This window comes from Saimiri boliviensis, chromosome 7 (assembly GCF_048565385.1).
Source record: "Saimiri boliviensis isolate mSaiBol1 chromosome 7, mSaiBol1.pri, whole genome shotgun sequence".
Lineage (NCBI taxonomy): Eukaryota > Metazoa > Chordata > Mammalia > Primates > Cebidae > Saimiri > Saimiri boliviensis.
In genome coordinates this window covers 69,505,391-69,527,699 of record NC_133455.1, presented here as the reverse complement: position 1 = coordinate 69,527,699, position 22,309 = coordinate 69,505,391, and the positions used below count along the sequence as shown (strand labels likewise).

The window sequence follows — 22,309 nt, the reverse complement described above, 5'->3', positions numbered from 1 at the left end:
CATACTGTTTTTTCCTTTTCAAATACAATCAACCTGGCTGGAAAACCAGTCTGAAAGAAAGTGCAGCAGGGACCTCAGACAAAGCAGAAAATTTATGGGTTGGAAACGAATGAACAAAGCACTTAAGAACAGAAAGAATAGATGTGCATTTTTGTTTCAAAATCACCATTGAAAGGTTTGATTTTTGCTTGTTTGAAAGTTGGGCTTATTCACAGGTGCTAAATGAAACAGCATTATCAGTTGGGGTCCTGTCATCCTGACAAGGCATTACTATGAACGCAGTGAAGCCTGACTTTGGATTCTGGTTTGGTACCCATTCCCCTATCCTCCTAAGCCCTTAGCTCTTTCTTCCTCAGAAGTTTCAATCTGCAGGCATCTGAATAAAAAGTAGTTACGGGTCACAGTAGCAGCGTCAACAATTTCACCAGATTACTGCAATTTAAAGCCTGAAAACATCTTTCAGTTCAAATCACACTGGACCCACCAATCTGCATTAATGATATTGTGAGAAGTTCAGAGGTTTAGGATTTCATGAAAATCATTTTAAAATATTTCCTAACAATCTAAAACTGATTTTCCAAAGCAACTTTTTCTAAAAATGTTTAGTGCTAAGTTCACAATAAAGCTTTCCTTCATTGCAATTCTTTCACAAAGCACTCTAACAGTTTGCTTCTCCTCCATATGAATCGCCCAGGCCATCCAGTGAAAGAATAGCTTTTATAAATTCAAAACAGTGTCTAGGTCTGTTGTTCTCAGCCCTAGCTACACATTAAAATCACCTGGATAGGTTTTAAAAATGACTATGCCAGGTTCTTTCACATTAATTGATCTGGGATGGGAGGTTAGCATGGTGTATCTTAAAAGCTCCCCAGATGATTCTAAGGTTCAGACAAGATTAAGAACCACTAGCCTACAAGAATGGCTTGAGCCTGGCTTCCATCAACACTTGGTTCTTTTTAGTGTCTTAATCCGAACTAATGGCTTGAAGCAAACTCTTCTAGTTGGAAAAGAAGGGACGAGGACAGAGGGAGTAACCATAGACGTCCACAAATTAATGATATAAAATGAAAATATCCCTTGCCCGGTGTGGTGGATCACGCCTGTAATCCCAGCACTCTGGGAGGCCAAGGCAGGCAGATTACCTGAGGTCAGGAGTTCGAGACCAGCCTGGCCAACATGGTGAAACCCTGTAAAAATACACACACACCAAAAAAATGGTCAGGCATGGTAGTGCCTGACTGTAGTTCCAGCTTCTCGGGAGCCTGAGGCAGGAGAATCACTTGAACCCAGGAGACAGAGCTTGTTGTGAGCAGAGATCGTGCCATTACACTCCAGCATGGGCAACAGAGTGAGACTCTGTCTCAAAAAAAAAAAAAGAAAGAAAGAAAGAAAATGCCCCACTCATCCTTTTTACTAAAGCTACATTCAGTTTTTGTCAGGATAGTCCTCTCAAGTCATATTGGGGCTCTATACCACTGAAATGCTGTAGAAGTCCCTGTATTTCAGCACCCAGACTAATCTCCCCAACAACCTCCTACATCTTGGACAGCACAGAATGTTTTGTCACATCTTTTACTTCTTGGTTTCGAAAAATATTACCACCAGATCTACCTGTAGTGTCAACACCTTCCTTTTTTTGCCTAACCTTCAAAGGCCACAAGTCCCTTTTCTCTATAGTGCCTTTCCAGGTCATTTCAGGCTCCATTAATTTTTTCCTTAGAGGAATTACAGTCTCTACCACTTTTTTTTTTTTTTTTGCATTTTTTTGTACTGCCATTAAACCTTTCATCCACTTTGGGACTTGTTTTTCTAAGCACTTTGGCGACAAGAACTGCAGCTTATACTTTTTTTTCCCCAGAACAAAGCCACCCACTACGTTTGGTTTTCCATTATCAAGTTGCAACCTTCCGGGCCTCTTGTCCTCTCCAACTCTTCGTTAAGCTCTCTCCCCCACTTTAAAACTCGATTTAATCAGACTGGGACAACCATCATCCTACCAAGCATTCTCAGATAGTTACTGGCTTTTGAATTTGGGGATTTTATAACACATGCCAAACAAGAACAGCCAGACACAAAATTCCTGTCCTTGGTGATTGTTTTGTGGCGGTACTGCCTGTCTCCTTCATAATTCCTCTTCTCGTCCCTCAAAATCTAAATTACTTTTCTACCTAGACAGCTTTGACAAACAAGGCTTCTTTTTAGGCAGCTCCCCACCTCTTACCAGTCCCATTCCCTCAGGTGCCTATTTCTTGTCTGTTTGTTTTGAGACGGAGTCTCACTCTGTCGCCCAGGCTGGAGGGCAGTGGCTCCATCTCGGGTCACCACAACCTCCACCTCCAGGGTTCAAGCGCTTCTCCTGCCTCAGCCTCCCGAGCAGCTGGGATTGCAGGTGACTGTCCACCACGCCCGGCTCATTTCAGTATTTTTAGCAGAGATGAAGTTTCATCATGTTGGCCAGGTTGGTCTCAAACTCCGAACCTCAGGTGATCTTAGGTGTCCATTTTCTAAGATGGCTGTCACAAACGCCGGGGAAAGAAAGGCGAATTCCACCCACTGAAAGCCACTGTTGTTCTGGGGGCCAGGGTAGGACGGGCCAAGGAGGGGGAGTCCGGGGAGGAGATAGTCACGGGGAAGGGCCGCCAGAGCTGACCCTAGGGGGCCACAGCTCAGCTCCACAGCCGAAACCCCAGCCCCCCACCACGCCAGAGCAGAGACCGCCGGTGACCGGAAGTATGGGCCCGCGCCCCACCGCCCAACGTTAGACGCCGGAAGTGGCCGTTGCGGAGGCGCGCGAGGAACGAACTCGCACAGCCTGTGTGGACCAAGGTAAGGCCAGGCGTCGCAGGACACCCCTGAACGATTTCTCTTTTGCGTACCCAGATACCTTCACCTTCTACTATCCCGTTTTCAGTTTTCTGCCGGTGGGCCTCAGCCTTGCGGACTCTTGAACGCGGCTGTGTTGGCTTCCAGCCGGTTCCACGGCGTCGTCCGCCCGAGGGCCTCCTTGGCGCCTTTTCTACATTCTTTTTAAGTTAACCACCTACCCCGCCTCCTCTTATTTAGTCTCATTGATTACATCTGCTGTGAGTGGTGGTGGTGGCGGTGGTGTTTAAAGCCAGAAAAATGATTCTTTTACCAAGGCCCGGAAGAAAAATGATGCTTTTACTAAGGCCCGGCATTGTGTTAAGCGTTGAACCAGTAGCCGCCGGCTGTATCCATCCCCTACACCTGATGGCTTCCTCGTAGTTTGCCCGTTTCAGCGTGATCTGGGGAAAGGTAAAAAATCCCCTGTTAACAGTTTGACGCGGAAGATACTTGAAACGGACGTGGATGAAACTGTGAATTCCGGTTCCCCTGGTGTCCTGTAGTCCGTCCTTCTGTCTGGGAAGAACAGGTTGGCTTCCTACAAGCGGCTGAATCTGGTACTCATCACTTAAAATCAAGAAACAGACTTCCAAACTCTTATTTTTAATGAAAAAGTATGAAGCAACTACCTATAAGTGAAACAAAAAGACGGTGGGGATTTCTTGATCCAAAACATCAACATGAAAAATATTTTTAAGACAAATTCACTAATGATTGTCATTAACAAATGGGCTCCGCAGCAAAAAAAGTAGAGTTCTGGCTGATAACTTGTATTTCCTATTATAGGTTCTACCACTGCTTATGTCATAGAATGGGGCGGGGGGGTGAGGAGTGTAGAATTGTATGAGGGGCCACAGGAGAGCGTGCTCTAGAGACAGTAAGACCCTTTCCAGAAGTCTCCTATGGGGACGGTTTTATATACGTTAGGTTTTTCCCACAATAATGAATTTATTTAGTCTCAGTGCTCAGTAGAAGAGATTTCTAATAGAAGAGGATTCAAACTATGAAACCATTTCTCTTTTAATCTTTCACATTCCTGTTACACATTTGTTCTCTTGTGACTGTTATACATAATATGGACAGTTCTTAAGTCTTAATATTGAGAAGTTTTCCCTCAGTGCATAGAGGGAACAAGTATTAATTGGAGAAGCTTAAAAGTACTGCCACTTTAGCACTGAAAACTTGGGGGAGAGGAGGTGAAGCATCACTAGAAAGAGGGACAATGTCAGTGTGGCCCTTCCTGGTCATGTTTAAGAAAAGTCATGAAAATAGTCAACTCATGTTTCTGAGCATATTGGAAAGGTTAAGTGTGTCTGTCTGTCAAAGGCTTCTAGCATTTCCACGTCCTAGAGAGGAGCAAGACTGGTAACCTGCCTATCTGTATTTTTAAGAACCCGAAAGGAAAGCTTTATAATAAAACACTATTTCTGTGTTTACATATAAGGGGTTTTTTTTGTTTTGTTTTTTTAAAGACAGGATCTCACTCTGTTGTCCAGGCCAGAGTGCAATGGCGTGAACCTCAAAACTCCTAGGCTCAAGTGATCTTCCTGCCTTTGCCTCCTAAGTAGCTGGGACTACAGGCACGTAGTCCTGGCATGGCTAAGTTTGTTTTTTGTTTGTAGAGACACTGGCTTTGTTCCCAGGTTAGTCTCAAACTCCTGGCTTCAAGTGATCCTCCAGCCTCAGCCTCCCAAAGTCCTGGGATTACAGGCGTGAGAGTGACCACTCCCAGTCCTTATGCATAAGTTTAAATAACAGTGTTTTCGTGATCTTGACTTGCCCCCTCTAATGTGAAATATTAATATTTACATTATAATCAATAATATTAATAGTATCAAGCCCTAACAGATACTAAACAGTGACAGGCACTTAAGTCATAGCACTTAAGGTAGACATTTGTCACCCAAATACAGCTTAAATTTGAACTATAAGAGTCATACTTGGTTTTCCTTAACTATTTGGTAGGCCCTAGAATTTTTTCCAAGAATGTGAGTTAGGCCATGATGTTAAAACGATTCCAAGAAGAATGCTTTAAAGAAAAGAAAATAATGGAGGGAGTGGGGAGAGTAAGGGTTTCTTACATTAAACTTGGGTAGTTTCTGTTCCAGAAGTGACTCCACTTGTTAGGGTTACCTTTTATTACATTTTTATTTCTGATTCCCTGAACTACACTTTTGTTTTTTCCAGCACTTGGATTCAGCTCCTTCAGTTCCAACATGGAAGAAACTTACAGTATGTACTCCTTGTTGTTTTTAGAAAATAAGTTAAATCATTTGCATATAGTTTTATATCTTACAGGACTTTTAGTGTACTGGGAAAAAGTCGGACTTCTCCCCAACTGCTGAGGAGGAAAAGTCTGTATGGTATTGCCCAAATTTGAAATAAGATGCTTGAAAATTAAGAAAAAAGGTATGAGAAGTCATAACGGTTTGAAAAGGCCACAGTTAGGACACCTTTGTTAAACTATATTAAATGAGGCAGGACTTCAACTTTTCCTTGTATGTATGACACAGGGATAGTAACCTCTAACTTTCTACTGTGAGGAGTAATATAGTATACTTAAATAATAGCGGTGATGTACATTGGGTTTTTAGGATAAGAAATCTGGGAAGGATTCTTACTCTCAAGTAATCCAGGAACCTTAGATGGCCCAGGAAATCAAAGGAGAGCCAGCACCTGAATTATACAAAAGGGACTTGAAAAATCATGTATTACAACAGAGAAAATAGAACCTAGATTGATTAATTTTGCCCAAGTTTACATAGTTAGGGACAGAATCAAAACCAGAGTCCTCTATCTTGTTTATACCTGGTACCCTACATGATACCACAGACCTATGATTTTTAGCCTCTGACTAAATTTGAGGAATATTGAGTGTATGCCTATGGATACAACTTTTCAACAGTATCTACTTTTTCTTCCTACTTTGCTGTCTTGTTCAGATTCTCATTATAATTAAAAATTCCAACTAAAGGATATTTCAGTCCCATCCTGCCCTCTAGGAAGAGTCCAGTGGAGAGCTGTATCTCCAAAATACGGAAACTACATAGAAATAATCTTTATTAAATATCTAGAACACAATCATTCTCAAACTTCAGTATGCAGCAGAATCACCTGGAAAGCTTGTTGAAACAGATTGCTGGGTCCCACCCCCAGAATTTCTGATTCAAAAGGTCTGGTATCTGTGAATTTGTATTTCTAACAAGTTACCAGCTGATGTTGATCTGAGGACCACACTTTGAGAATCATTGATCTCTTATAGGGATCCCCTGCCCTTTAATTTTTCTTAAGGTTTTGGTTGTTTTGTTTTGTTTCGAGACGGAGTCTCACTCTGTCACCCAGGCTGGAGTGCAGTGGTGCAATCTTGGCTCACTGCAAACTCCGCCTCCTGGGTTCAAATGATTCTTCTGCCCCAGCTTCCCGAGTAGCTAGGACTACAGGTGCATGCCACCACACCCAGCTTTTTTTTTTTTTTTTTTTTTTTTTTTAAGTAGAGACAGCGTTCACCATATTGGGCAGGCTGGTCTTGAACTCCTGACATTGTGATCCACCCACCTCGGCCTCCCGAAGTGTTGGGATTACAGGTGTGGGCCACTACACCCAGCCTTCTTAAAGTATTTTTACTTAAGATACGAAATTCCTGAGCCAGGTGCAATGAGGCTCATGCCTGTAATCCCAGCTGCTCAGGCAGCTGAGGCATGAGGATCACTTGAGCCCAGGAGTTAGAAGTTACAGTGAGCTATGATCATACCACTGCACTCCAGGCTGGGTAACAGAGCAAGACCCTGTCTTTTTTTTTTTTTTGAGAAGGAGGCTCACATCACACAGGCTAGAGTGCAATGATGATCTCAGTTCACTACAACTGCTTCCTTCCAAGTTTAAGTGATTCTTCTGCCTCAGCCTCCCAAGTAGCTGGGACTGTAGGCACATGCCACAACGCCCAACTAATTTATTTTTTTATTTTTTTGAGACGGAGTTTCACTCTTGTTTCCCAGGCTGGAGTACAATGGCGCAATCTCAGCTCACTGCAACCTCTGCCTCACGGGTTCAAGTGAGTCTCCTGCCTCAGCCTCACTAGTAGCTGGGATTACAGGCATGTGCCACCACACCTGGCTAATTTTGTATTTTTAGTAGAGACGGGGTTTCACCATGTTGGTCAGGCTGCCAGCTAATTTTTACATTTTTAGTAGAGATGGGGTTTCGCCATGTTGGCCAGGCCGGTCTTGAACTCCTGGCCCCAGGTGATCCACCCACTTCGGCCTCCTAACGTGCTGGGATTACAGGAATGAGCCACTGTGCCTGGTCAACCCTGTCTTTTAATAAGAAAAAAAGAAGGCTGGACATGGTGGCTCACTCCTGTAATCCAAGCACTTTGGGAGGCCAAAGCGGGCAGATTACAAGGTCAAGACCGTCAGTGGCCAACATGGTAAAACCCCATCTCTCTATTAAAAATACAAAAATTAGCTGGGCATGGTGGCGCACACCTGTAATCCTAGCTACTCAGGAGGCTGAGTCAGGAGAACCGCTTGAACCCAGGAGGCAAAGGTTGCAGTGAGCTGAGATCACTGCACTCAGTGAGCTGAGATTGCACCATTGCCTGGCAACAGAGCAGGACTTTGTCTCGAAAGGAAAAATAAGAATGTGAGGTCCCTTTATGTGAGGGGGGCGGGGTGTGTGTGTGTGTATATACATATGCTTATCCTTGGAAGCATACTACTATTGCATTAGAAAACATCTCCCCTTTTCTGTCTCTCAGTTCTTTGTTACTTTTTTCAGCCAAGTATTTTTCCTTACATATCCCTGGGAGTGTGTTGGAAATGAACAATCTGAGGCCTTATCCCAGCCCTTCTGAATCAGAATCTGCACTTTAACACAGTCCCCAAGTGATGTAACACCTGGAGAGTAAGCTAAACTTTGAGAAACACTGCCTTAAGAATATATTTGACCTTTTTCCCAAATTGACCTGGCTGTCCAAGTTAATCTTGTAGATTCCTCAAGATCTCTGTCTTCTCTCTTTGGGCTCTACCTCTACCTCTTAGCTGATGATCCTTTTGTCAGGCCTAGTTCCTTATTTCCATGAAGTTTCCTCCATTTCTCGCCATGGGTTCTGGGCCCTACCCAAATGTGAGGAACAGCTGAGTCTGTGCTTTTAGAGGAAGCTTGTCAAACAGACCTACTTTGTTTTCCAAAGTATGTTATATTCCCAGGAAGCCAGATAAAAATTTTTAGAGCAGTTTGTTAGTATTTACTACAATTTTTAATGCACAGACATTTCAATGCAGTGCTCTTAGGTATTTATCCAAGAGAAATATTCATACATTTGCCAAGCATGGTGGCTTATGCCTATAATCCCAGCACTTTGGGAGGCTGAGGCGGGCAGATCACAGGAGGCCAGGAGTTCAAGACCAGCCTGACCAACATTGCGAAACCCTGTCTCTACTAAAAATACAAAAAGTTAGCCAGGCATGCCTGTAATCCCAGCTACTTGGGGGGCAAAGGCACAAGAATCACTTAAACCTGGGAAGTGGAGGTTGCAGTGAGCCAGGATCACACCACTACACTCTCTAGCCTGTGCAATAGAGTGAAACCCTGTCTAAAAAAAAAAAAAAAAAAATACCCATACATGCACAAAGAATAAATCAGATTGTTAGTCGCAGCACTGTATATTATAGTAAAAACTGGGCTGGGCACGGTGGCTCACGCTTGTAATCCTAGCACTTTGGGAGGCTGAGGCTGGTGGATCACCTGAGGTCAGGAGTTCAAGACCAGCCTGGCCATTCTCTACTAAAAATACAAAAAAATTAGCCAGGCATGGTGACGGGCACCTGTAATCTTACCTACTTGGGAGGCTGAGGCAAGAGAATCGCTTGAACCTGGGAAGCGGAGGTTGCAGTGAGCCTCAAGATTGTGCCATTGCACCCCAGCCTAGACAACAAGAACAAAACTCTGTCAAAACAAATAGTAAAAACTGGAAACAACCTAAATGTCCATTAATAAGAAAATCAATTTAAAATTTTGTACATCCTGCAACCTCATGAGAGAACGTGAACCAGAAAAAAGAAAAATTCTAAAAAATTTGGTACATCCATATGAAGCAATGAAGTATTCCTTATATGTACTGATATGGAAGGAACTCCAAGATACATTAAGCAAAAAGAAAAGAAAGCAAATTGCAAGATAGAAGATACAGGAAATACTGTCACATGCTAGAGCATGGATAAACCCTGAGGACCTTAGGCTAAGTGAAATAAGCTAGTCACAAAAAGAAAAAGACGGAGGTTGGGGGATTGGAGAGGCATAGCATTAAGAGAAACACCTTAGCATTAAGCAAACCACCATGGCATGCGTATACCTATGTAACAAACATGCATGTCCTGCACATGTACCCCAGAACTTAAAGTACAATAAAAAAGACTATGATTTAATATATATGATGTATCTAGTCAAACTCACCAAAACAAAAAGTAGAATGGTGGCTGCCAGGAGCTGGAGGGCATAGGGAATGGAGAGTTAATGTTTAATGGGTATAGAGGTTCAGTTTAGTAAAATGAAAAACTTTTGGAAATTAGTTGCACAACAGTGGAAATATATTAATACTTAACACTGTATGCACTGTATACTTAAAAATGATTAACATGGTAAATCTTATATGTGTTTTTATCACAAAGATTTTTGTCCCAGCTACTCTAGGGGCTGAGGCACAAGACTCACTCGAACCCAGGAGACAAAGGTTGCAGTGAGCTGAGATCACTTCACTCCAGCCTGGGCAACAGAACAAGACTCTTTTTTTTTTTTTTTTTTTTTTTTTGAGACAAAGATTTTTAAATCAAAAAGAATTTTTTTAATATAGAAAGCCAGGTTAAAGTTGACCTAAATTGCTGGAGACCAAAAAGTAAAGCATTACAATGAGAACATATGCTACTATATGGGCAGTATAATATATATGAATCATACAGTACCATCTAGTCTGTCGCCTGCTGACATGGCCTAACATTTGCTAGTGATGGGAATGGATTAAATGAAGGGAAACTAACAGGAATTTCATCTGTAAACTCTCCCTGTTTGTCCTGAAGCCTCAAAAATATGAAAACATTGCTGGTCAAGAAGAGCCTGGTTGGCATAATAAGCCTGCCTGTCCTTTAAGACTTTTCCTTCCTATTCATTCTGTCCTTCAAGTCACCTTTCTGGCTCATTTGCATCACGATCATGGTTAGCAATTTATTCCATGTTTACCACTCTTCCAGTGAAACTGTCTGTTTCAATTCCCCACTGACTTCTGATTTTCATAGCAATCTCCTGGTTTATAAGCTTCTTATCAAATGTGAATTGTTTATCTTATTTCACTTTTATCATTGCCTTCAGGGGTGGCAAGAGCAATTTATTAGGTTGCCTCTTGTCTCATAATATACCAGAATGTGCTTAACCATTTAATTTCCCTTCCTTAACCAGACTTGTTAAAATTTGGGGCTCAGCCCAGGCATCTTGTATAGCCTGAGGGTTGTTTTAAGTAGTATTTTATAGGTTAGGGTCTTTCTTTCACACAGCAGTTCCATATGTCTGCAGTTGTCTTAACCTCAGGAGGTTCTGTTTTTGTAGATTGTTCTATTTTTTTAGCTGGCAAATGTAATAGTTACTAGATTAAATAATTCTCTATTTTGTTCTCACCTGTGTTCCAAAATATGAAAAGTAAAAACTACCTGTCTGATAACAGTATTAGTTCATTTGAGAGGTAACTAGAATAACCAAGATCAGGAACTACTTATAGGAGTAAGTTAAAGCAGGCAGATGAAAAAGAAATCATCTATCCACTAATATTTTTCAAGCTTCCATAGAACATATAACTGATACAGAGCAGTGCTTACCAACTTTTTTCATGTCATGGGATACAAGTAATAGATGAAGATGCTGGTGAAGGGGATTAACAACTCTCAACTTGCCTATGGAGATGGGGGGTGGGGATGTCTGGAACTTGCAGTGGGCCCCCAGATCAGTGTATTAGCACACCAGCTATCCATTTCAACTTCAGCATGCTGGTTGGGAGGCTCTGAATAGACTAGCTAGAGAATAGGAATAACCTTGAATTCGCGCTTTTAGAAAAGAGGATGATATTTTATTTAACTTTGTTTTATAATAAGAGTAACCATGAATACAAGATTTATGTTCAATTCAATATGAAACAGACTTAGCACCTGAGTTTTCTGGTTCTGCTGAACTTACTAAGATTCAGAAATATTTTAAATGTGTAGTCACTCTTTTTTAATCCAAGTTTTCTTTAGACCATATTCTATTATCACAGATTCTCTTGAAAAAAATCCAGTGTGCCTGGAATGCTGTAGTTTTATAAGGGCCTGTTATTGTTTTACTTACTGAAATACTTCTCCCTTTCAGCCGACTCCCTGGACCCTGAGAAGCTATTGCAATGCCCCTATGATAAAAACCATCAAATCAGAGCTTGCAGGTTTCCTTATCATCTTATCAAGTGCAGAAAGGTAGAGTGTTACTCTATAATTTGCTCTCTAACGCCGTCTGAGTTCTTTTAAAAGGCCGTATTTTATAAACATCAAATGATTGTATCATAAATGTTTTAATTGATTGCCAGAATTGTTTTGGGAATCCACGTCTGTTAAATACCAACATTTATAGAAAGGCATTTGTTCATTCCTTAGGATAATTTTTTTCTCGTTTTGGCTTTTTTTTCACTAACGAGTGACCCTTTATAAATGGTATCTCTAGAGTCTTTTCACCCTTTGTAAATAGGCTAATTTTTGCTAACAATGAGAAATCCCGCCTATCTCGTAAATTTGATGTATTCATCGGCCTAATATGAATTGGGTCCTATAATTCAGTTTTTCTCGTTATTTTGTTTAGAAATTTTAGAGCTTGAACAGCTAGAAGTTAGCCCAAGAAAAATTATTCCTAAAAATAATTGCATCTCGGTCGGGCGTGGTGGCTCACACCTGTAATCCCAGCACTTTGGGAGGCCAAGGCGGGAGGATCACAAGGTCAGGAGTTCAAGACCAGCCTAGTCAAGATGGTGAAACCCCCATCTCTACTAAAAATACAAAAAAATTAGCTAGGCATGATGGCAGGCACCTGTAATCCCAGCTACTCGGGAGGCTGAGGCAGAGAATTAGTTGAACCTGGGAGGCAGAGGTTGCAGTGAGCTGAGAACGTGCCACTGCACTCCAGCCTAGGCAACAGAGTAACACTCCATCTCAAAAAAAATTTTTTTTTAATAACTTTATCTCCAAGTTTTAACAATGAACATCTTTTTTTAAAAAAATAAGGATTTTCTTTCTGGTCACTCTTTTATAAATTTAGCCGATATAAACTACTTTAATGATGCATTAATTGAGACACTTTGACACTGTTGTTAGAATGCTGATACAGAAGCCAAAATTCTGCCAGAATTTATGCTTGGAAAATAATTGATGTATTTAATCTAAACTGCATATAATTCAGGTTTAACATCCTTTAAAAAGTATTTCTTGTATAATCCTCGAGATATAATATGTCTTTGTTATTTCTCCAGCTCCTTTTAATCTCTAGAGCAAGGATCCCTTAACATTAAACTGAATAATATGGAACAGCAGATACCACTATAACGTTGTCCCCTCTAGGCTCTCAGACATTTCCCAAGTGGAGCCAAGTGGTGAAAAAGACACTATCATAACTTCCCTCTTCTAATGTTCTTAATCCTTGGCCACAAAACTTTTGTATTGAATGCCTGATATTACTAAGGAAAATGACACAGATGCCTGCAAGTTTCTCACTCCCATATGTTTTCCAGCCTTCTCCCTACTTCATATTATTTTTACTTTTTCCAGTTTCATTTATGACCTATCTTTTTCTTTCTAATAAATTTCTTAATTGCTAGTATATTTGCCATAGGATATGGGTGATACTAAACCCTTTGTTTTGTTTTAAAATAAGGAACTTGGTCAGCAAAGTAGACTTATCATTTGGGTTTTTCTTTAGCGAAATAGCTGAAATAAAGGTCAGATTGTTCAGAGCTTCATTTCAGGCATCATTACTTTAAATAAGCGTCACTGTGTTAATCTGAAAAACCGTTGGTTTGCCTCTTCTGCGGCTCCCTTACAACAGCTATTTTCCAGCACTATTGTATTGCAATTGCAGGGGCACAACTGCAATGCAGACTAAGAGTGTGTTTTAGTGTTACTATTCATCCAGAATGTCAGCTTTCAAAGACATCCAGAGAGCTCTCTCATTACAGGCTGTGCTGCCTGAATCTCGTGACTCTGAGAAATAAACAGGGAGGAAAGATGTCTTAACTCTACATAAAGCACTTAAACCCCAGTATCTGTGTTGTCAGTCTCTACAGTCATAACAAAAAGACTTATATTTTGATGATTTTGAAGTAATTGTCTGTATGAACAATAAATAATTCCCTCTTAGTTTTGTACTACGAGTTTGCTTGTAGTTAAGCCAGGAGTTTATTGAGGAATTTTAGAGGAGGCATTTATAGAACAAGGCTTAGCTACTCCCCTTTGACTTTAAGAGATCCAGAGAACCGACAGATCCCTTAATTTTGGTTCCACAGAATCATCCTGATGTTGCAAGCAAATTGGCTACTTGTCCCTTCAATGCTCGCCACCAGGTTCCTCGAGCTGAAATTAGTCATCATATCTCAAGCTGTGATGACAGAAGTTGTATTGAGCAAGATGTTGGTAAGACTCACTATCTAAAATGTTTCAGTACTGGAGGTTATCTCCTTCAGATTTGTATTATGCTACATTGTCAGCTTGATTTTTGGCTTTTATTGTTTCAGAAGAACAAGACTTTTCCACTTTCGAGATTTGTATCATAGCAGCAATAGGTTGTCAGATTGTATGTGTCAGACTGTTTTCTGAACAGTCTGGTTCATTTTACTAATAATTCATCTAAAAATAAATATTTTATTGCCATAAATACGGTAAACATTTTTGTTTCTGCTTTTCTTTCTTCTATTAGCAAAGAGATAATCCCTCTGTTTAGCTTTTATGCTATCCATTTTTCAGAAATAAAGACCCAACAGGCTACCCTGCAAACTTTTAAGCTCCTAGTGCCTTTGAACACAATAACTTGGCAATATCCCCTTCTTATGTCCAATCGTTATTGTCATGCAGTCAACCAAACCAGGAGCCTTAGACAAGAGACTCTGGCTGAGAGCACATGGCAGTGCCCTCCTTGCGATGAAGACTGGGATAAAGGTGAGCTGCCTCTACATCTTTTTCTTCACAATGTCTAAATCTCAAGTCATTTGCTTAAGACAAAAGAGAGATTTTCCTTTTTTATGAACATACCATGTTGTTCAGAATGCCTTATTATTTTTATTGGGCCCCAAAACGAGCACGTTTGTATCGCTGTGCAGACACGTGGAACAGCCGATCCCTCTTGATTGGAAAAAGCACTTCTTTGCATCTGTTTTTTTCCATAAATTGTATTGTACCATCTGTGTTTGATTGTTACTAGGCACGTTTATTATTATTTATGTCGCTTGTGTTTATATCCTTCAATTAAATTCTCGCTACTGTGTCACTTAGGCAGGGTACTTGATCAATTTTTACTTGCTTCTCCAAAACTTAGATATATTATTTCCCATCTTATAATTTCAACTAACATGAACTGGTGTCTTAGCTAGTAGTACTACAAACTATGTTTTGCTTCCTTTGACAGATTTGTGGGAACAGACCAGCACCCCATTTGTCTGGGGCACAACTCACTACTGTGACAACAACAGGTAAATGAAATGAAGTGGTCTCATCCCAGCAGTGCTTCCCAAAAACACATCACAGTGTTCTTGTTATCAAGAGACGCTACCGGAGCATGAATTGACCACTTTCTTTAATGATGTGTCTTGATGGTAGTTTAGATATTATTTTGTCATTTTTTTCTTGATTCATAGTTCATGGCATTAGTTCTTGATTCATAAAAAGGTCATGTGCTTTGTGCTAATCATTAGGGATACAAAAATACATTATAGTTTAGCAAGGGAAACAGTGGTCCCAGACATTCATATGTCTTAGTTCTGTTTTTTGCTAGGTTTACTTTTTTTTTTTTTTTTTTTTTGAGACAGAGTTTTCCTCTTATAGCCCAGGCTGGAGTACAATGACTTGATCTCAACTCACTGCAACCTCCACCTCCCAGGTTCAAGCGATTCTTCTGCCTCGGCCTCCCAAGTAGCTGAGATTACAGGCATGTACCACCACACCCAGCTAATTTTTTGTATTTTTAGTAGGGACGGGGTACCTCCATGTCAGTGAGGCTGGTCTCGAACTCCCAACCTCCAGTGGTCTGCCTGCCTCAGCCTCCCAACGTGTTGGGATTACAGGCGTGAGCCACTGCACCCAGCAGTTTTACATTATTTTAATGCTTTGAAAAAATTTCCCCACTGTGCCACTTGGATCATTTTTACTTTAGGTAACCAGCGTTAAGGAAAAGGTCATTTTCCTTAAGAATTCTTTTTTTATTTTTTATTTATTTTATTTATTTTTTTTTATTTTTATTTATTTATTTTTTTTTTTTTGAGACGGAGTTTCACTCTTGTTATCCAGGCTGGAGTACAATGGCACGATCTTGACTCACTGCAACCTCTGCCTCCTGGGTTCAAGCGATTCTCCTGCCTCAGCCACCCGAGTAACTGGGATTACAGACATGTGCCACCATGCCAAGATATTTTTGTATTTTTAGTAGAAATGGAGTTTCTCCTTGTTGTTAAGACTGGTCGCAAACTCCCGACCTCAGATGAGCCGCCTGCCTCAGCCTCCCAAAGTGCTGGGATTACAGGTGTGAGCCACCACACCCAGCTAAAAATTCTTTATTTGAGATTAGAAAATCCAGAGTACCTGTTAGGAAGGAATATGCATCTCTTCTTCTCACTCATTTTGTATCTAATTTTTTTTTAGAGAGAGACAGGGAATCTGTCAACCAGCCTGGAGTGGAATGGCATGATCATGGCTCACTGCAGGCTCTACCTTCTGGGCTCAAGCGATCCTCCTCCCATGGGCCACTCAAATAGTTGGGACTATAGGGACTCACCACCACACCTAGCTAATTCTTTATTAATAGTAGAGACAAGTTCTCACTATGTTGCCTAGGCTAGTCTCAGAATCCTGGCCTCAATTAATCCTACCCACCTTGGTCTCCCAAAGTGTTGGGATTACAGGCCTGAGCCATCATGCCCAGCTCTAAAACTATAAGATTTCTGGCCAGGCACAGAGTAGCTCATACCTGGAGGCCAAGGTGGGAGGATCGCTGAGGCCAGGAGTTCAAAATCAACATGAGCAACACAGTGAGATCCTGTCTCTACAAAAAAAATTTTTAAAAACAAAGTAAGCTGGGCATGGTGGTGGATGCCTATATATAGTCCTAGCTACTTGGAAGGCTGACACCAGAGGATCACTGAAGCCCAAGAGGTCGAGGTTGCAGTGAGCCATGATTGTACCACTGCACTCCAGCCTGGGTTACATAAAGAGTCCTTGCAAATAAATAAATAAGAAAGAATGAAACTATTTCGCATTATCACCATTACTGCAACCTTGGAAGATCAAATTTCAAAACCAAATGAGATTATTTCTGGTTTAGGAAATAAAGGAATAAGAGGCTAGACTTCACTTTTTTCCCCAAATAGAATGCTTATCAAGTTTTTATTTTTTAACTATTGAGGTCAGTAAATAATTTTAAGTGTATACTATTTTATGTGCACCAGGATAGAAAAACTTAAAATGAATTCAGTTGGCTACAACTTTTAATTTTACCTCAGTTGAAGATTTGCTGCTTTCGGTTTGGTTGTCTTAGCACTTTATTTTATCCCTTATGTTTATTGAGTGAGTTGATGAGCCTGTCATACAGCTGAACAGTAGATGGCATTGCTGTTTATCTCAATTTCTAGAAAATGAAAATGGTTAGACCCATCTTAATGCCTGTACAGAACAGGGAGCTTTCCAGAGAAGTAAGTGGTAATCATTCTAATTGCCGGAACGTTTTGATGGAAATGTGTTTACATTTCAGATGAATGTAGGTTGTTGTTTTTCCCCAAATTACAAAAAACACATCTTGATTATCTTACGTATGCCTGCTTGAATGATACTGATCTGCCAACATAGCTAAATTCATCTTTTTGCAGCCCTGCAAATAACATAGTTATGGAACATAAGAATAACCTGGCTTCAGGCATGCGAGTTCCCAAATCTCTGCCTTATGTTCTGCCATGGAAAAACAGTAAGTGAAATGGAGGCAAAATAGTTTTTACTCTTTCTATTGTGCTAAATACAGTTGATCTTGATTATTCAGACGTGTTCAGTCTGAAGACCTTGTACTTCCATGACCCTTAAAGTGAGTGTCTCCTTAAATTATATTCCCTAAGCACTTTACTCAGTTCACCCTACTGATCCTGGTTAGGAAATACTAGATTAGGAAATCAGCAAGAAATTATGGACAGGAATGTGTAAGATCACAGAAGCCAAAATAATATTTTCAAGATGGGATGACCACTGACATCAAATACTACGAGAAAAATTGGGAGCCAATAAAAAGGCTGATGATTTGGACTAGGAGGACGCCATCCCTGATTTTTTTCAAGGCATAATACCAGTAGGGAATTGGGATCAGAAATTGGACTGTGAGGGCCGAAAACGAAATGAGAATAGAGAGAAAATGAAAGTCATAAGTCATAGGAACCAGCATAAAGAATGGTATTCAGATGTCCTCCCTAGACTTCAGAGGTCATGCCGGGTAAACAAGGACTACATTTGTCTCCTATCCAAGTACTAACCAGGCCCAACCCTGCTTAGCTTCCGAGATCAGATGAGATCGGGCACATTCAGGGTGGTACGGCTGTAGACAGGAACTACACTTGTATCATATTACCCTCATAATGAAATTTCCACATAGGGAACACCCAAGATACTGTCATTTTTTACTTAATACAAACTTTTCTTTTCCAGTGTTGCCCACAGATTCAGATTCTCTTTATTTCAGTCTTTGCTACTGCTTGAGCTAATTTTTAAGTGGCTAGAGGATTCACGTTAAAACATTTCTCTCTGGATACTTCCATTTCCCAGAAAACGAAGTCACCAAATTATATGCCAAACAGCTTAATAGTTGAAGGTCTATTTTCTTTTTTCATGCTCTTGAATGAAATCTGATTACTAATATTAAATTCTTCTACTTTTATATTATAAATTCAGTATACCCAGGAATAAGTCATTTGTGTTTAGTGAGAATAGGGGATGGAGTGAATTTCAATTGGCATGATGTATTTATTTTGAAATATTTCTACTTGTAGATGGAAATGCACAGTAACTGAATACCTATGTCACCAAGTAAGTGTTTCAGCTTTATTTCACTATCTCTTCATATGGTAGCAAGATTTAACTGGACATAAAGCAATTTGGGTCCAATTTTCTTTCAGATTATGGTACCAAATTAAAGCTTTGTGTGTGCATGTGTTTTTTAAGTATATAGCCTCTGTTATGGCTTTACACGCTAATGAATAGGCATCTACTGGTTAAATTAGAATTCTGTTAACATGCCAAGTTGTTTTCTCTAACATTAGTACACATTGCCTTCTTTTTTTTTTTTAATCAAAGTTGCATTCTAGATCTATCACGCCTCTTTTAATGGACTGAGATTAATCAGACAGCTGTGCTTCATTGCTCTGCAATTCATTCCCTGTGCAGTACAGTTTAATACTCATCAAAAAATTCATACTCTTTTTAATGAGCACTTAAAAGTTTTGTGTTTCTGACCGGGTGCAGTGGCTCATGCCTGTAATCTCAGCACTTTGGGAAGCCGAGGTGGGCAGGCCACTTGAGGTCAGGAGTTCGAGACCAGCCTGGCCAACATGGTGAAACCGTCTCTACTAAAAATACAAAAATTAGCTGGGCATGGTGGCAAATGCCTGTAATCCCAGCTACTCAAGTGGCTGAGGTAGGACATTCGTTTGAACCAGGAGGCAGAGGCTGCAGTGAGCTGAGATGATGCCACTGCACTCCAGTCTAGGCCACAGAGAGAGACTACGTCTCAAAAATAAAATAAATTTTAAAAAATCAAAGTGTTGAGTTTCTAACAGTTTTAGTGTTGATCAAAATACCTGAGTATTTGATTTGGCAGAACCTCACAAAATCTGTATGAAGAGACCAAAATCTCTCACTTTTCACAGATGAAGCCTTTCCTTTAAGTCACTCATGTGCCTATGGCAGAGCCCAGTTTGAGTCTTCAGGTGTCGTCTTGGCTGAGGTTGCTCAGCCACATTGCTTTTGGCAAAGGGAATGTTGCAAAGGCTAAGGATGAGATTATATCCCAACTGTTTTGCAGTTAGTAGGCCCTCAGTGAATATTTATTGAATTAATGAATAATTGGCCTCTTGCATTCCAGTCTGTTCACTCTCTCTGAACAGTGAAATAGATAGATCTTTGAGTTAGTTTCATTTTGTGGTAAGACTGATGTTTCTTCTGGTAAGAAGAAGAAAAAAGATGCTGAAAGTTAACAACATCCCTTAACTGTAGACAATAACACTTATCTAGGTACCAGTCATTTTTCCTAGTAGATTCTGACGTCAAATTGTTAAATATATTTGAAAGCCAGAAAATGGGATTTAGTCCCCAAAGGAAAAGGGATACACCAGCACTGGGGTGCATCAAAAAAGCATACACTGAGTATGGTGGTATGTACCTGTCATTCCAGCTACTTGAGAGGCTGAGACAGGAGGATCACTTGAGCCCAGGAGATCAAGGATATAGTACACCATGACTGTGCCTGTGAATAGCCACTGTACTCTAGCCTCAGCAACATAGTGAGACCTTGTCTCTTAAACAAAAGCAGGGAGGGCTGGCCACAGTGACTCACACCTGTAATCCCAACACTTTGGGAGACCAAGGCAGAAGGATTGCTTGAGCCCAGGAATGTAAGACCAGCCTGAGCAACATCGTGACCCTGTCTCTAAAAACAAGGGGGCACTGGAAGAGAAGCATACATTGAGCAGACCTGGATAAATGTGAATTTTCAGTTCCTCTCTGATATGCTATACAAGGTGTCTAGCAATCAAACAATATTAATAGCTGTCTAGTAAAAATGGCTACTCTAAGATGAAAACCTAGGAGAAATTTCTGTGTCTGTAACTTAAGACCAGACCCATTTCACCTTTAGAACTGAACTCTTTTGCAGTTCAACTCCTTACACACAAGAAATTTATTTTTCTGTGTAACTCCTGAGGAATCAGAAAAATAGGTTAGATAAGAATCCTTAAGCAGCCACAGACCTTATCATCTTAATAAAAATGAAGGGGGTTTTTTGTTGTTTTGTTTGAGATGGAGTCTCACTCTCATCGCTCAGGCTGGAGTGCAGTGGCGCCATCTCGGCTCAATATAACCTCCACCTTCCAGGTTTAAGCGATTCTCCTTCCTCAGCCTCCCAAGTAGTTGGGATTACAAGCATGCGCCACCACACCCAGCTAATTTTTGTATTTTTAGTAGAGACGGTGTTTCGCCACGTTGGCCAGGCTGGTCTTGAATTCCTGACCTCAGGTGATCCACCTTGGCCTCCCAAAGTGCTAAGATTACAGGCGTGAGCCACCGCGCTCAGCCATGAAGTATTATTTTCAATGCCTGTTGTTGCAGAATTCTCTAGTTTCTTTGGAAGGATACAAAAGAAAAGATATGACTATGCCCTTATATCTTTAAGTTCCTTAAGTTGCCCTTAAGGAACTTAAGTGTGGGTGAAATGTTTTTGAATGTACATACATGACAAGGATCTGTTCACTTAGCACTTAATGTGCTTTATCCTATTTGTTCTTATCAACAACTCCACTTTTTACTAGACAAGTACCTCAGAAACAGGTAATACCATGCTAATGTTTGTCCCCAGTGTACATTGTAAAAGCTCAACAACTATTTTTGAACTATGAGTAAATACAGTATGTGAGAAAAAGATCAGGATAAGTTAATTGGAGTTAATCAATTGTCTGAATGAGTCAACTGCCTGCTGTTCTCACTTTCGAAACTCTTTTGACACAGGAGTGTACATTGATTTCTGTACAGAATGTTTTTAATTCCGTTAACAAGTTTCTCTTTGCTCAATGGTACTAAAGAGCTAAGGGTCAGAAGGTAGTTGGTGTTCTGCCATTAACGACAGCAGATTCCTCCGGCAGACCAAGATAATTTAATTGGTTATAGTTGTGTGGCCTATTGTCAGATGTAGTTGGTGCTTTTTTCATTGAAAGGAACTGAGAACTTTTTTTTTCTCCATTTACTTGCAGATGCCAGACCATAGAAGACTCTTGCTTCTTCCTGCTCCAGTGGGTTCTTCATTTTCCTCCATCTAATTATAGAATGATAATCTCTCTGTGACTTTCTAAACTGACAAGTACAGTTTTTTCATCCCCCTCTTGAATCCTCATTTGATACAAGAACCCTCATACTCAGAAGCTTTCAAATAAACCTGTGATATAGATAGCTTAGTCGTTTGGTCAAGTACCTGCAGCCCCAAGATCGGAGATCACGTCCAATTCCACATTAATGAACCATAATGATTTAAAGTTTTCTTATAGGATCCAGCTAAAATAGAAAGGAAACTTGGGTTAGAAAAAGTAACTGTGTGTTTGTGTTCTCTGACACACATGGACCAAATTCTTTTTAGTGTTTAGAGCAATGGACATTTTCTGATCAGTGCATCTGTTTATCCTGTCTACGAGATACTGGTAACATTTACGAGATACTGGTAACATTTACGTAGCAAAATACGCCATTCTTGTTTATAACGTTCAGGACATCTTACTACCTATTTCCAACCTAGGGTAGTTTTGTTTTATTTATCTTCCCACATTCCAGCTAGAAATTGTACTAGCTGTCAGTCTAAGTGTGGATTATGTCGGAATTAAGATTGGAATGGCAGGGAGGAAGTCTGCGGAGAAGAGATGGGCTTTCCACCTGTATGTGAAATTTGATTAAGCTTCAGAGCTTAAATGTGTAAAGGCCTTGATGACCACCCTGGGATATGTGTGTAACGACTTAAATTTCTGAAACACCCAAAGCTCTGGCTATCCTAGCATCTTACGGGCCCTTAAAAGAAGATTTTATAATTTCCTCAGACCAGTTTTTGTTTGTTTGGATTATTTTGGGGTTTTGTGTGGTTTTTATCACATTAGGTTTAGTTTTAAAAGTGTCTAGTATGGGGGGAAGGATTTGGGATCTGGTATAGATAGAGACTTGGATAAAGTATGCTGACAAACATTTCCGAAAAAGATCTCTCTCTAGCATGGTTTGAAGATGACAGATAAAAAGGGAGAGTGGACTCCTGTGGAATACCTCCTTCCAAGGGTTTTACACAAAACAGGATTCTCCCCCTAATGAAGCAGAGCTGTTTATTTAGTTCCAGTCTTTAAAAACAGGTTCATGATAAGACCCAGCACAATAGTATTTCTGCTTCCAGCTATGCGATCTTCATA

At 40.4% G+C, this 22,309-nt stretch overlaps 1 protein-coding gene across 1 annotated transcript; it reads left to right on the top strand.

Moving 5' to 3' along the window:
* The first annotated feature begins 5,048 nt into the window (after positions 1–5,048).
* Positions 5,049–21,316, top strand: GTSF1 (gametocyte specific factor 1). Its single transcript, XM_003939275.4, has 8 exons — positions 5,049–5,097; positions 11,254–11,354; positions 13,427–13,553; positions 13,992–14,075; positions 14,542–14,605; positions 16,991–17,085; positions 18,152–18,188; positions 21,122–21,316. Exons 1-7 carry the CDS (start codon positions 5,082–5,084, stop codon positions 18,166–18,168), a joined length of 504 nt encoding a protein of 167 aa, XP_003939324.1. The 5' UTR covers positions 5,049–5,081; the 3' UTR covers positions 18,169–18,188; positions 21,122–21,316.
* Positions 21,317–22,309: the final 993 nt, after the last annotated feature.

What these genes read in the sequence shown, in the direction of transcription:
- GTSF1 (XM_003939275.4), top strand. An exon ending in ATCTTATCAAGTGCAGAAAG is followed by an intron (nt 11,355 to 13,426) that starts GTAGAGTGTTAC and finishes TTGGTTCCACAG; the next exon opens with AATCATCCTGATGTTGCAAG. An exon ending in TTGTATTGAGCAAGATGTTG is followed by an intron (nt 13,554 to 13,991) that starts GTAAGACTCACT and finishes ATTGTCATGCAG; the next exon opens with TCAACCAAACCAGGAGCCTT.